The following is a 15255-nucleotide window of genomic DNA, read 5'->3' as shown; positions in this document are numbered from 1 at the left end:
AAGTGGGGTTTATTTTAAGCAGCAGAACATGTAAACATGATGTCAAAAATGTCAAAGGCTCCGGGTTTGCCCTGTACCCAAGGGGCTCCCTACCCAGATCCAGCATCAGGTGATGAACAAATGAATGAATGAAAATGGGACAAAGGAATATAAATGAATGTTGAATAAATGAGTTTTAAAAACTGGTTCTTGAAATCTTTTGGTTGCAAATTCCAAAAATAGATTGTGTCTGGAAAGACCACTGATGGGTAATCATTTATTAATATAACATAGAGTAAAGTAGATGAAGAACAGGATATCAGTAATTGACAAGAAATGTTTAATTTATTGGGTAATAACAATAACAATAATAATAATAACAATAAAAACAATAATAATATTAATAATAATAATAATAATCTTTTTTTTTGGAAAAGGCCAGTTCAGAGAAGCCTATTTATATATTGATACCATTTCCAAGAACAATAAAATTATAATGGAATAATAATAAAAATATAAATTATAATAGATATTAATATTAATAATAATTTATTATTATTATTATAAAATAAAAATAAAATAATAACAATAACATTAATAATAACAATAACAATAAATAATAATAATCATTTTTTTTTGGAAAAGGCCAGTTCAGAGAAGCCTATTTATATCTTGATACCATTTCCAAGAAGCAGTTTACAATTTACCTGAAAAGGCCATTAGACACCTTGGAACAACAGATTAATATTCCTCTCTATGGATGTAATACTTTATTTATGGCTCTTAGCCAAGGGCTTTGGTACATTGCATGTGGAACTGTGGTAAAGCTGCAGGCTTCCAATCCAATTTCAGGGTTCGAATCCAAGGTTAATCATTTATTTAAGTTCTTCAGCAAGGCATTTTTATCATCATTTCCATTCTCACCACAAGAGCAGGCACCTGGTAGCTTGCTGGCTGCGACATGAATTTCTTAAGGGAGCAAAGTACTCATAAGGTCTTTCAACCAAAACCAGCATACTGTGACTATATGTTGAAGCATGGGGGAATTACTTTAGTTGAACTGAGTAATTAACACAAGAATGAGGCAGTATTGTATACTGTCTTACAGAGAAGCTGTAATACTTTTTCAATTTCAATTCAAGTAATATTTATTTCACAAAACAAAACAGAAACACATATATACAATAAATTTGAAATGAAAATAGATTATTGTGAAAAAGCTGCCCCACTGCAAGCAAGCTTTAATTGTGGGGTCCTGAACATAAGAGTATGACTTATAAATAAATCTTGATTCAAATAGATGACAAAAAAAAAAAAAAAGTTAAAAGAAAATGAAAAAATAAAATACATTGTATAATATATAATAAAATAAAATATAGGCCTAGCTTAATATAAATAAGTACAACAAAATAACTTTGGCAATAGTAAGTCATTTTTCAGTAAATGACCAATCTTTTTAAAACTTATAATGTGAAGAATAAGAATATTAAAATGTCAATTTTCATTTTTTGGTCAGTGATGCTAATTTTAGCATGGCAAGCCTCATATTACAACTGACATTATTATTGAACTGAATTCCTTCGGTATTGAAATACACCAAGGATAAGCCACTAAGTCTGGAGACTCCAGTGGGGTCCTTCTGGTAGTGGGCAGTACACCAGGAGAAAATTATTATTGTATTTTGAAAAATAAATTTAAATACTGGTTAGAGTGTGATTATTATATTTAAAAAAAATAAATTTAAATACTGGTTGGAAAATTAATTGCATGATACATACTATACTAACCTTGTGCAATTCATTAGCAGAAGTGTTTAACAGAAATTTATATTGTTTAATAGCAGTCTGTAGTTCTGGAAAAATGATTATATTTTAATACGTTGAGTCAGATGGCATGTGCAGAACAGTGCCTGAACGTGTATTTAAAACCATTTAAACTTACAATCCATTTAAATGATCTATTTCTATCTTTCAACATTTGTTTTGTTTGAAAACATAATAAATCAGTCCTGTTTTAGAACATTTCAACACTCAATCGATTGCCTAAATTATTCTACTATTAAGGTAAAGGCCAGTTGCACATTGAAATTACATGTACTTTATCTGTGTATTGCAAACAATCCTCTTTTGACTAGTCACTGCTTTTTGTAATGCAGTTAATAATGCTACTTAGGAGAAGACATTTTAGTAAATTATGATTATATAGTAATAATAATATTAATATTAAATTGATAATTGTAGTACACACTGTTTTAAATTCATTGACACTAAATGCACCTTATTTTTTAATTGAATTGTATTTATTTCATGATGTTTACGTATGACCTTTGTTTCTTTTCTCTATTTTTAGTCCATTTTTATGTTTTTTTATTTCACCTCTATTAAAATTTGATTTGGCTTGTACTTGTTATAATAATTGCAATAAAGTGTTCGTATCTTGTATTCATACTCTGTACAAAGTACATATAAATAATGACAAGTAATGAATTGATTAATCATTCATTAAAATTTGGATTGGACTGACATTTGAATAGCAATAGCATCTGTTTGCTTCAATGAAATTGCTTTACTCCAACTCCTCTTAATTTCAGTTGAACAAAATCAATTATTGCTTAGGTCTATTTCTAATGTAAATGAAACTTAAGTAAGTTATGTTGAAAATGTCAATTTATTGATCAAAAGTCTTTAAGAAATTAATTTCAGTATGAATTCACTGGAGGTTTGATGGATCAATAAAGCAACAACATGGTTGACATTTTGTAGTCTGCTTTTATTAGTGTCTAGTACATATCATATTTCCTTTCGTGCTTTTTCATTGTAAATATCATTTATTTATATGACAATCATCATCATCCTTTGACTGTTGGCAAGATTCGAGCATTAATATTTAATATACCATGGTAATACTTTGAAAATGAGGTTATTTTGTGGAAATAAAAGAATGTCTTTCTCTTAAAGAGAAGCATTGCAAATTATTCTCTGGTCAGTGGATCTAAGGGTGTGTTCGGGGCGAATTTTTTTGTGGAGTCTAACACAGGATAAATCCGAAAACAGCCATTTCCAGTTCTAGCCTGAACGGGTGTTAAACGCGGACTGCTTGTTGATATCCGCTAATAATCCAACGCTGCAAATTGGGTGTAGGAAATAATGTCAGTAGGAAAAAATATCAGTAGGAAGAAATAACATTAACAAATGAAGGATCCATTTCAGAATAGGGGTGTTGGTTAAGACATAGACAGGAGCTATCACACACCCAGTTAATCTTACTCATATGGTAATTACTGGTGTTCAAAGTATAATTAGCAAAGATTCATTGATTACTTCAATGTATTAACTAGGCTAATTATTTATTAAGTTGTATTCTGTTTCTGATATTCATAAACAGCCTTAAGATCAACTTGCCTCTAGTCAAATATATGGATGAGACAACAGCTTCCGAAACAATATCCTCCCTTAATTGCAGAAATATGCAATTAGCGTGTAATGACATATATGAATGGACTTGCATTAATAGCATGGTTATCAATGAAAAGAAAACAGTTGAAATGTTGATAAGTTGCAAACGGTTTAAAAGTAACCTTCCAGCTCTTATTATCAACAATGTTGAAATTGAAAAGGTTGACCAAACTAAACTTCGGGGTGTCATTATCAAAGATAATTTATCTTGGTAAAGTCATATTGACTATATATGTAAGAAATGTAATACAAGAATTTACTTTTTAAAGCAACTCAGTAGGGCAGGATTAGAATTAAATGCCACCAATTGAACACAAATACAACCTAAGACACAATAAAACATTTTCCATACCACACATGCGTACCAATAGATCTAAACAGTTCATTATAAATCATGGATTATCTTATGAATGGTGATTCAGTCGGTGGTCTTTGTACTCCATCACAGTAGTCACCATGGAAGGCTGGGTGGGCCCTAGCATCAGCCTCCCCATAGAAGGCCCCTGGTAGATTCCTGGTTGTTTTGCAGTTGCTCTGCTTTTGCTAGCCTTGGTAGATGATCTAATTTTTTTAAATTTTTTTTTTGGTTAATTTTTAATCGTGTTATATTTTTTTGATGGATTTTTAATGTGGGTCCTCTTTGTGTTTTTTTGCTTAATTTTTATCTTTAAATTTGGTATTTGACATTTGTAACTAATTCTTGATGTTTTTGCGATTCTCTTGGTCTTTTTAATGTTTTTTATTGATGACTTTGTAAATTTAATCTATATTTTATATGATTGCAATAAAGACATTTGTATTGTATTGTATTTATTTTACTAAATTTACCATAGTGTATCATCATTTCTGCTTGTTGTATTTCTTTAAAGTATCATAGTACATTTAAAATAAATAAATACAACCTGGTTATATTTATAAGTACAGTAAGATCTCCCAATTACGTACCTTCTCTGTCTGAACAGTGTTCGTAATTGAGAAAATTCATAATCCAGAGAGTTTGAATTTTCATAGCATCTCAGTGTGGTGAGGGTAGGCCTAGGCTGATGCTACAAAGTACAGGGCAAGGTAGGCCTACTTGCCATGGGAGCAAAATTTTGTCACGAAAAATGACTTGAATTTTACTGTTTTCTGCAACACAATAATACTTTACAGAAGCCAAAATTACCTGTGCTCACTGTTCAAATTTATTTTTCTTTTCTTAACTTTAATTCACCTGTTAATTAGCATTGAAAGTTTGTGTCTGTTTTTGAAAAAGATAAAAAATACCCAGCATAGGTTGCTTACACGCACAGCGAAGTCTTTTCATAAGAACGAAAATCTCATTTTACGTACTTTATGCATTCCGTTGTCAGACACAAACTTTGTTTTTGCCTACATTTTACCCCTGTAGTCAATGATGATTATAGGCCTACAAACTAGGTTTTTCCTGCTAAAACCATTATGTTTTTACTAACAGTTCCAAACTTGATGAATGTGTATAGGCCTATTCCAAACTAATTAGGAAGAGTCCGATGTTCAATCACGCATTACAGCATTGAGTAAAACACTGCCTGTGGACTGCCTGGTTTTCAATCATTGAGTCACGGCGAGCTAGTTTATTCGCAAGTAAACAATGCAGCAACTCACCATGGTTTAAAAACTGAGGTAAAGTTTATTCGTATATTAATCCCTGATTAATCAAAACAATGGTTTCTTAACTTCGTAAAATAGATCGTACAGAAACAGAATTCTTCACTGGCCTACTGTACATACGATTATAAAATACCAGCAAGCACTTTTCAGCATACAAAAGAATTCATCTTCAGCATCCTCTGCCGATTTTTATTTTTAGCATTCATTTGCATATCAGTGGTTCCGTTAGTTATAATGGGCTACTAAAAATAATATTACGATATTACAGTTGACTTGTTATACAGAACACTACACTTGTTTTCTCTGTCTGGGAATTTTGAGAGAAATCTATTAGCCATTATGATGTGAATGATGAATAAATGTGGTAATTATAAAAAAACACCTTGTTTCCTACTTTTTTAATGAACATGCATATTTTATTGTGTGTCAAGTTTCTTTGGCTAATTGTCTGACCTATGTGAAATTTTGGGGAACATCCATTCAGCTGTAGAACGTTCAGATAAGCACATGTTTTGATCTTGGTAAACTAGACTGTCTTGCCGCTATGACCATATCATTACGCTCTGACGGTTACTAACAGTACAGTAATTACCTGTTACCAGATACTTGGACACATTTTGTTTAGAGTAAGGACAAATAATAATTATTTAGGGAATATAAAAATTCAAACTTAAAAATATGTTAAAGTGTTTGGCATTAGGAATTTAGCCATGTACTATTGATAAATATAATTTGTTGTGTCGCTGACAAATTATTCAAATTAAAGTTTATTTACTTTAACAGAAAGAAAAAAAATCTGTGCTTTTAGTGTCATAAACATTTACAAAAAAAAAATTCTAAGTATAAAATGCCCCTTTCCCACATTCAAAATTATTGCTCTGTGAGAGCACAATTTTGCAATTACCAATCTTACACATCTTCAATATTTTATCGTCAATGATAACCAAACGGGAAAAGCTAAGCCCGTTTTTGATGTTTTAAGGGTGCATTTTTATTATTCTCTTAATATGATGACAATGACACTAGCAATGATATTGAAATTATAAAGAAAATAATGATGACTATGAGTTAACAATAATGAATATTGGTTAAAACTATGTGAATACCAAATATGAAGAACAGATGATACTGCAACTAAAACAACAAAAACAAAGATTGAACAAAGTTGTGGAATACCTTTTTCTGCAACCTTGTTGGCTTGTGATATTTCTCTAAGAAGGCTTCTCCGGCTGGTCTCCACTTTGATTCCCACATAGTGTTGATCCGTGTCCGAATCCATTCAAATTTTTCCGATGAGTCCAAGATGTCCATAAGCTGGTTCTTGTCAAGCCTAACATCAGCCTGTAGTTAACGAAAGCATGTTCATTACATTTATTTATCTGCCTCAAAAAAAAAAAAAAAAAAAAAGGGTCTGGGACTTCTAATCTAAGCAGTGGTTTCTATGACTCAACGAGTCAGAAGTCCTAAAAAAGGTAAAAAAAAAAAGAGGTACAGGTAGTCCCGTATTCATTACTTAAACTTCGGGGTATGAGCTTTTAGCCTATTGCACCAAGTCTCGGCATTGTGTTGTAGGGTGGCCGGTTCCTTTCCACGTTGCCTTTTTCCTCCCAAGTAGTGAGACACCAGGTACCAATTTATAATCCTGGGTGGAGAGAGATAAACATAGGTAAAGTGCTTTGTCCAAGAACACAAGAGAAATGCACAGCGAAGGTTCGAACCCCCGACCTCGAGGTTGAGAGATCGAAACACAACCTCTTTGTCAACTACTTAAGAAGGTTCAAATGGGAAACCTCATATTAAATAGTGCCTACAGATGTCATCTGTAGTGGTCGAAAAAATGATCCTTAATGGAACAATCATATATTTAATTTTATTTATCTTTTTTTTTATTTACTTTTTATTTATTTATCTTCTTCCTCCCATTTTTTTTTGCCTAGTCTCTAGTCATTTGATGGCAACATCTGGCCTGTTTTCAGATAATTATATTATAATAATTTACATTCTCTAGGGAGTATATCTATCCATTCATGTACAAAGTTGAATTACATTCAAAATCATTTACATTCTTTAGATACCATGTACAGTATGAATAACATGACAATGCCTAAGAAAAATTGTTTGCTGTTCATCACCAAAAAAAAAAAATCAAGAGACTGATATTTTTTTACGTTTTTTTTTTTTAAATCCTCACTTGAAAACTCCTTCCAACAAAGAATATTTACAGAACGACGCCACCAATAAAGTTTCTATGAGTCATTAAAACAAGCGTGAAGCCTTTTTCTCTTGGCGATCACAACAGGGCACTTGAATATTAATAATTTACCTTTTTCATTAAAAACCTGCCTTAACTAAACGATTTACCATCTTACAGAAAACACATCAATATACCTAAACAGGTTGGACCTTCTATTCACCATAAGCCCTACGGGACCTTATTTTTGTACATAGTCCCCCTGACTAAATTTGTGATCTACAGATGAACTTCCTTAAATTGAATCCAAAATGGCATTGAAAAATTGTTTGACAAAATTTGACTTACAGATAGTCGATTAATGGAAAACCTGGCATGTAAAATAAGATCGACTTAGCAATTATTTGGCAAAGTCGACTAGGCAAGTTTAACTGTATAGTGAATCTCATTATTTGGTCCCATATAAAGCCCAACTTAGACAGGATCATACGACACAGCCCAACGCAATTCATTGTCGGGGACTGTCTCTAGGACGTCGTAAAGTATATTAAATATGTAATCTACGATGCCACTGTCTATGCCAAAGACTATCGCGTCAGTATTTAACTCACGCAGACCTGACATGACAACAAATCGTGTCGGGCCGCGTCGCACAGCAGCGTCTGAGTTTAAGGCATAACACTCTACAGTACTTGAAACTTGGGAAATAGAGTAGATTTTGGTTGAGTAAGATCGGAAAGGATTTCTTGGCAGGATGGAACACAGGAATTCGAATGCAAGACCACTGTAGCTACAGTTTACTTCAGTACATATTCACCCATCATAATCACCACATAATTATCCACACACTAAATTACTTTTCCAATCAGTATGAAGTTCTGTCTGTCATTAAATGATTTGTATTCTGCATTTAGTTAATACAAAAGGCCCTAATGTACAAGAGACAGTGTTAAACAGAGATCATCTGTCAGGCACTATTACTCAAATTTAGGTTGACAGGCATCCAGTAAAAATATAATTAGTGTAATATAGACTGATGCTTTGCACCTAAATAAGCAATCTTTTAAATGGCACCTGAAGTACATTTCTATAGCAGCAATCAAATTTTCAAACTGACCTCTGACATATTCGGAAATTCAAGTACATCTTTGCTAGTTCTTCCTTGAAGCTTTGGACACCAATTCTCCACCTGAAAAATATAGAGTTTTATTTTAATTTATTTATCAAAACACAATAAAATATCCATGGAGTGGCAAAAGATTTAGGATGACTGATTGAAAGAACACCTCAAAACACAGCATAAGGCCCATTAAAAACTTTTATTAGTTTATCACACTCACGCGCATGTCTTCTATGGTATTGAAAAATATATATATTTTGAAAAAAAAAAAAAATTGAAATTTTTATTAAATTTTTTCATTGTTTTTGGAAAAAAAATTATTAATTGTTTTTTTTTAAATAAATAGTAGATATTATTTGTATTATATCAGCAAACGGACCAAGGGTGATATTTGGCTTCACCAAAATAAAAAATAAAAATATTAAGCCTGAGGGTGCAGCCTAGATAGGGTGATAAACTAATCATTTTTTTTATAGGGCCTGATAATCAATATAAATACATATACTCATACACACACAAAAATACATAATACAAGAGCACACAGGGCTCATATGATACAACAAAATCTGCAGATGGTCGGCAGGTTGGGCTGATCGTTGCTAAAAATAATCAATCGCACATGCTTTATACTGTTCAGATTTCCATGAAATCATGTCAGCTAAAACAGCACGCACTAGATTTAGTTACACATGAACCGGATTCCTCAACAAGTTTTCACACATTCAGAATAAAGCCGGGCACTAACTGCGCCCGATGATCGTCGGCCGATGTGATTTTATGAAGAATGCAACATGAAAGTCAGCAGACGGAGTTGCATCGTCTAGCATTCAAAGGGAGTAGAATTGGATTCGTCGTGCAACGGACGTACGATGCAGTGAGTATCTGGCTTAAACAGGGACAAAATATTAAAATCATACACTTTTTCTTTATACAGAAACAATAGGCCCTATTTATGTACAAGGCTTTAACTAACTGCCAAATATGCTTTATATTTTTGAATAAATATTATACCTTTGGATGAAATATACAATAAGAGATAATGTAATGTAAATATAGTTAGATTTATATTGCGTTTTAAACTGAAATGGTCTCAAAGCGTTTGAGGTGTGGCCTAGCTCTTACAGTAACTTGCTTCTCGACTAAGGGTCTCTTCATGTATCGTGTCTGATCTAGCCGGTTAAAATTGGTACCAGCTAATATTGTTTGTCCACAACAAGGGCTGAAATGGACCAGTAGAAAGAGCAACCCCCTATTGATCTCGAAAGAGGTACGTTAACAGGATCCCTTAAAGTGCATACAAGCCAAATTGTGTACTACACTGAGCCTATGGTCCTTATCTGAGAAGACTTATTCACTACCAGAATCGAAGGCAAGCATGCCATTCAAACCAGTGCCGATATTATGGCTGTAAGTTGCAGCACCGCGCTTTGAATCTAGGTGATTCTAACTTATGCACTCCATTACAGATAACATCGAGAACATAAGATATTTACCATTTCAACAGGGATAAGGAGCTATCTCAGTGTTACCTAAAGCACGTCCAATTGCATTTGCCATGCTATTAACCAAATTGATACTGTAAGTGTATACAAACACTGTATTCGATTAAAGTGGAACATACCGTAGAAGATGGCTTTAAATTACAAGACAAAAAAAAAGCTGATAATGTTAGCCTTTACCTCCTTATACTAACGTGCAATTAAACATCTTTTTTCTTAATTGTAGTAAATTTACAATTTTGGCTATCTATTCAGTCTAGTGAAATTGCCACTATATCTACTGTACAGTACAAATACTTCAAAGTATAGTTACTGTAAATAATGTTATCAAAATATAATCTGAAAATATGGAATTACAAACATGATCATGATAAATAGCTTTCAGTACATGTTAATTGTATGTAATGACCCAAAAAAATCTTTTAATTAAATACCATGTATTTCAATTGCCTAATTTGCATGAAAATTAGCTTTAAATTTAAAAGAAAACGATAAATTATTTTCCTTGACTGATAACAAATGAATAATACTTGGTGACCCTCTGATATTCAATAGCTTACCAAAATGCATTTAATCCCCTACCAAATACATTAATCATACGCTAATTGTTTAGCTTTCATAAGGAATCATGGATGGAGTTTCATACAGTACTGTAGTTCTGAGATGACTCCCGATAGGATTTGAGCCTGAACCCTGGTGGTATTGCAAGGCAAGCATATTAACCATCAACATTCTTTTCATAGACCAAAAACTGGCTGGTAGTTGAAGCATCTGCAAATTTTTAATTTTCATATGGTACCCTTTTTAGCTCCTATACCCAATAAATTACCAACAAAATTTGGGGAAACTGAGTAGAAATATTCATCATAAAAAGGATAATATATAAAACTTGGTTAAAAGCTTTGAATATAACAATAATACAAAAAAATTACATCCAATAATTTTGAACAACTAAGTGAAATAATCCAACCCATGCATAGATAAAATACAGTGCACCCTCAAATTCTGAGACCCATCTAATTTCGAAGACTACTCTAATTCCCAGACCCCTCTAATTTCCGAGATCCCTGTAATTCCTAAAATCCTTTCATTCCGAGACCTGTCTAATTCCGAGACCACTCTAATTTGAGATTACTTCTTCAAAGTACCAAATATTAACAATCTTCAATCCTTAATACAAATCTAACCTTCTGTAAATGGAGGACAACCCCGAGACCACCCCAAATTTTCAGGTTTTAAAGGTGGCCTCGAATTAGAGGAGGAAATGTACATTTGAAATGAAAAGTTGGATTGAATATGACGGTCAGATCATTAGTATGATGATGAATAAAACAATAAATGAAGGTATTGATTCATTACCCAATGAATATGGATCTGCCACACCACATGTATGAATCCTATTAGTCACACAGTGTATTGTAAAATGCCAGATGTACAGCATTTAAGTAAATAATGTAATTCGTTATGCTCCTGTTTGATTTCAGAGCCTATAAAAAAAAAGAAGCCATGAGCCAATATTTCCTTCAAAAATTGTCTCCACCCCTACGGGCTTCAGGTAGTTTTTTTTTGGGAAATTTTGGCTCCTTCAGGCTCTACACGGTCCTCAGAACTTATACATGACTATAATAATTGCATATTATTCATCACAATGCAGATGCGTCTTAAAATAATCCATTGTATTACTGACATTTAAAATTAAACATTTAAAAAAATGAGATACTGTACAATTAACTGGACTAAAAAAGCCTATAAAAAACTCAAGGAGAAGTAACAATTTATATACAAATTTTTTAAGGGCGATATAGTGGATGCATTTGCATAATAGGTTGTTGTAACCTGAATCTAGATCCGGATCAATAAATTGGTTGTGTTTCCAAACAGACAACACATCATTATATAGGGGTATTTTGTCAAAGGCATAGAGGATTGACCAGCCTTGATTTCTACTGCTCTAGGCCTTGGACAAAATACCCCTATTATTACGATGTGACTAAAATTTAGTGTTATTATCCAGTACACAACTGATCATGTGTTGTTTTTATTCAATATAAACGAACTCGATCTAAATCATCAATAAGGCATAAAGTAATTTCCATTGTGAAGTCTTGTCAGGCAATTTAACCATTTCGCTGAGATTTTAATGAAGGCCTAGATCTATTACTTTGAGATCAAAGCACACATGTCCTAATCAATATGGCCTAGAAACATCCGAAATCAACCGTTGTTAAAAGATTATAATTCCTAATTATTAAAAGAGAAAGAGAGCGCAAGTCTGAGGGCGTCATTTCTTTGCGCCATATCCTGTTCTCATCCTAGCTATAACCAGGGTAGGATACTGGAACTCTCTATATAACCGCCATTACCGGGCTTAAAGCTTTGACAATCCTCCGGTGCCACAGGAATTCTGACCTCCCTCCCCATAATATCGGAATATTGTACAGTATTTGTTTTCAGTATCTGTAACGATAGTCAATATCTGTAGGTAATAATTTTTCTTTAAACAGTCTGTTATTGATAATATCATTACACTTAGAATTAATAGCATTCCTATCAACCTACAAATACAAAACATCATCATTTAAGTCAGCATTTCCCCTCTTACGAAGGGGTTACTGACTTTTACGCCATGATGACACTCCCATGTTCCACTTTTCCTATCTTGTGCTTCCTCCTCATTTAGACCACCCTTACCGCTTTCTTTCTTCACCATATCTTTCCATGGAAACTTTGGTCTTCTTTTTCCTCTTATGCCATCCACTCAGCCCATGAATTTTGCGTCAACAATCAACATTTGCTGACCATTTTGCCGAGTCAGAATTGCCATAGGACGGCAATTTTTTGCTGACCTAGGCCTAGATTTCTTTGCTTCAAAAACTGCTTGGAAAGTCAAAACTTTGACTGAAACAGGCTACAAAAGAAACTGAATTTGACGTACGTCGTCAAACCAAGGAAATTTCGAAGTTTGTAAAACAGATTTGTTGGTACAATAATTATTTTAAATAGGCATATGTACGATGTGTGTACAATCGTCACCTTTTTCACCTAGCTAGGCCTAGTCATTTCATAGGCAACTATAGGTAGCAGTGATGCTAGCTTAAACCAAAGCATAGATCGTAATGATTATCTAATATTTGTCTTCATTGTGCAGTACTATTATCATAAAATGTTGTTTATTACCTAAAAATCAAATTAAACATATTGTAGGCCTAATTCTACTGCTGTTTAAACACAAACACGATCACATCGTGACTTCACTTCTTAATGTGGTGTACAGGATTTTATCATTTTTTATTTTGAAAAAGCCAAATATCACCTTTGGGTTGCTTGTGGTGCACTGATATTCAAAGTAAAATACATGATTGAGATAATACAAACATTACTAATTTGTTATTAAAATATGAAATATGAAAAAAAAAATACAAAAAGGTTTTCAAATGTTTTTTTTTAATACCACAGAAAACATGCGGGCAAGAGGGATAAACTAATCATTTAAAATATAAATATTTAAGCATGAACTTCACTTGGTCAATTACTTCCAGTGTATTTCATCTGCATTGCTGGTAATATCATTCATTATTACTCTTCCCATAGGTAATATCTCATTTACAATTAGATGAATAATTCAGTGAATTAACATGGATGACATTAAGGCTGGGTTTCCACAGCAATTACAATTTTTCTGAGAAATTATCTTTAAAATTAGCTTGTGTTCACATCAAAACATCCATTTGGCTTGACCTATCAGATGACCCCTTTGGCTGTATGGTCAGTACTACTTTTCATTCTCTGGGAAGCGTAGTTATGGAGGGATTGAGAAGACGAAAAAGAATGCTAGCTTTGTTTGGTGAAGCTCGGGCCAAAGCCTTCAGCTATGAAGTTGGCCTTAAATTTGGAAGAAGAAGAATAACAGATAGAAGTTCCCAGGTGGGTACCTAGGGGTAGCTACAGACAGCACCATCGACATTGTGTGCAATCATCATCAGCCTGAATTGGCGCAATGAAACTGTACACGAATAAGTCACTTCTATTTCTCTTGAGGTTTTTGTTAACTTTTGCTTTCCCCTCTTGTTAAATCTCTGTACATCATTAGTCCACATCGAAGCCATGACTGTTTCTACTGCGCATAGAGACCACATAATATGCACTATGTACACTACCATAATACTTTCATGCAATTCTTTGTCATCATATTTACCAGCTATCATAAATTTTAACATCCCTCCTGATCATTTAAGAGCAGTTTAAAGTTTGCTATTAAACCCCCATCACAAATAATCATAGTGTGCAGCAAGTGATCAGTGAATCTAGTGCTGCAAAAACATGAAGAAGATGAACATGAGCGAGGGTACTGACTTATGCCTGTAAAAGTAATCTTATCATTTTCAATTCTACTCGTTAAACAGGTGTCTCATCAAATGCAAGATACTAATAGGAGATGGATGATATATCAAATAGTAATCATCTAATAATAGTAATATAAATTAAACAAGATAACACACAGTACATTGTGTACTGCAGTAAAATTTAAAAATAAACATCTGTTACATTTGACACACTGATGGATTGTGTGTTTATGAACACACCATTAACAATACACATTACATAAATCATACAAAAATAACAGGGACGAGGAAATCTTTCTACACTGATTCAATGTCAGTGGCAGATTCAAATTTTTCAAAATTATAAAAAAAAAAAAAAAAATTATATTAAAATTTAAGTCTGAGAATGCAACTTCTGGCCATTTAGAGGTGCCACTATATCATATTTTATTTCTGCCTCAGACCCAACCATGGTGGGGCTGAGGTGGGTGGCCATTCTATCTGTGGAAGTCCCTCCCTATATTTTTGGCAACCGCCATCACAAAAAGAAAACATCATCATTCATTATGCATATCGTCCCTCCTGGGACATAGGCCACCAACAAGATTTCTCCAACCAGACCGGTCCTGTGCCAGTATCTCCACTTCCCTCCAAGTATAACCCAACCTCTGGACATCAGCTTCTAGGTCCCGTCGCCAGGTATTTCTTGGATGGCCCTGTTTCCTTTTGCCTTGAGGGTTCCAGCAGAGTGCTGACCTTGTGATGTTTTTGGTTGGTTTTCGGAGGGTGTGTCCTAGCCATCGCCAGCGTCTCTGTAGTATTTCTTGTTCTATGGGCTGCTGACTTGTCCTTGCCCATAACTCCTGGTTGCTGATCCCATCTGGGTACCATATTCTTAATATTTTTCGTAAGCAAGAGTTTATAAATGTCTGGATTCTTCTAGTTATGATTACGGTGGTTCTCCATGTTTCTGCCCCATACAGATTTACCGGTTTAATGATTTGAATGAAAAGAAAACAGGATTTCCAGAAAAAAATAAGTTTTTCTTTATTCTTAT

The 15255-nt window shown here is 33.4% G+C and overlaps 1 protein-coding gene across 2 annotated transcripts in view; it reads right to left on the bottom strand.

Annotated features, from left to right (window-relative positions):
• Positions 1–15255, bottom strand: part of LOC117109570 (alpha-1,6-mannosylglycoprotein 6-beta-N-acetylglucosaminyltransferase A-like) — an 83283-nt gene that overhangs the window by 49675 nt on the left and 18353 nt on the right. For both annotated transcript variants that reach the window (XM_033251937.1, XM_033251938.1), the window contains exons 6-7: positions 8375–8446; positions 6243–6407 (exon numbers count right to left, since the gene is read on the bottom strand). In XM_033251937.1, coding sequence (XP_033107828.1) covers positions 6243–6407; positions 8375–8446 — 237 coding nt within the window. The remainder of the gene's footprint in view (positions 1–6242; positions 6408–8374; positions 8447–15255) is intronic.

This window comes from Anneissia japonica, unplaced genomic scaffold, assembly GCF_011630105.1.
Source record: "Anneissia japonica isolate Jap-2015-1 unplaced genomic scaffold, ASM1163010v1 scaffold287829_len2072220_cov186, whole genome shotgun sequence".
Taxonomy (NCBI): domain Eukaryota; kingdom Metazoa; phylum Echinodermata; class Crinoidea; order Comatulida; family Comatulidae; genus Anneissia; species Anneissia japonica.
The sequence above is the reverse complement of the archived record's forward strand: the minus strand, read 5'-3'. Positions and strand labels throughout refer to the sequence as shown.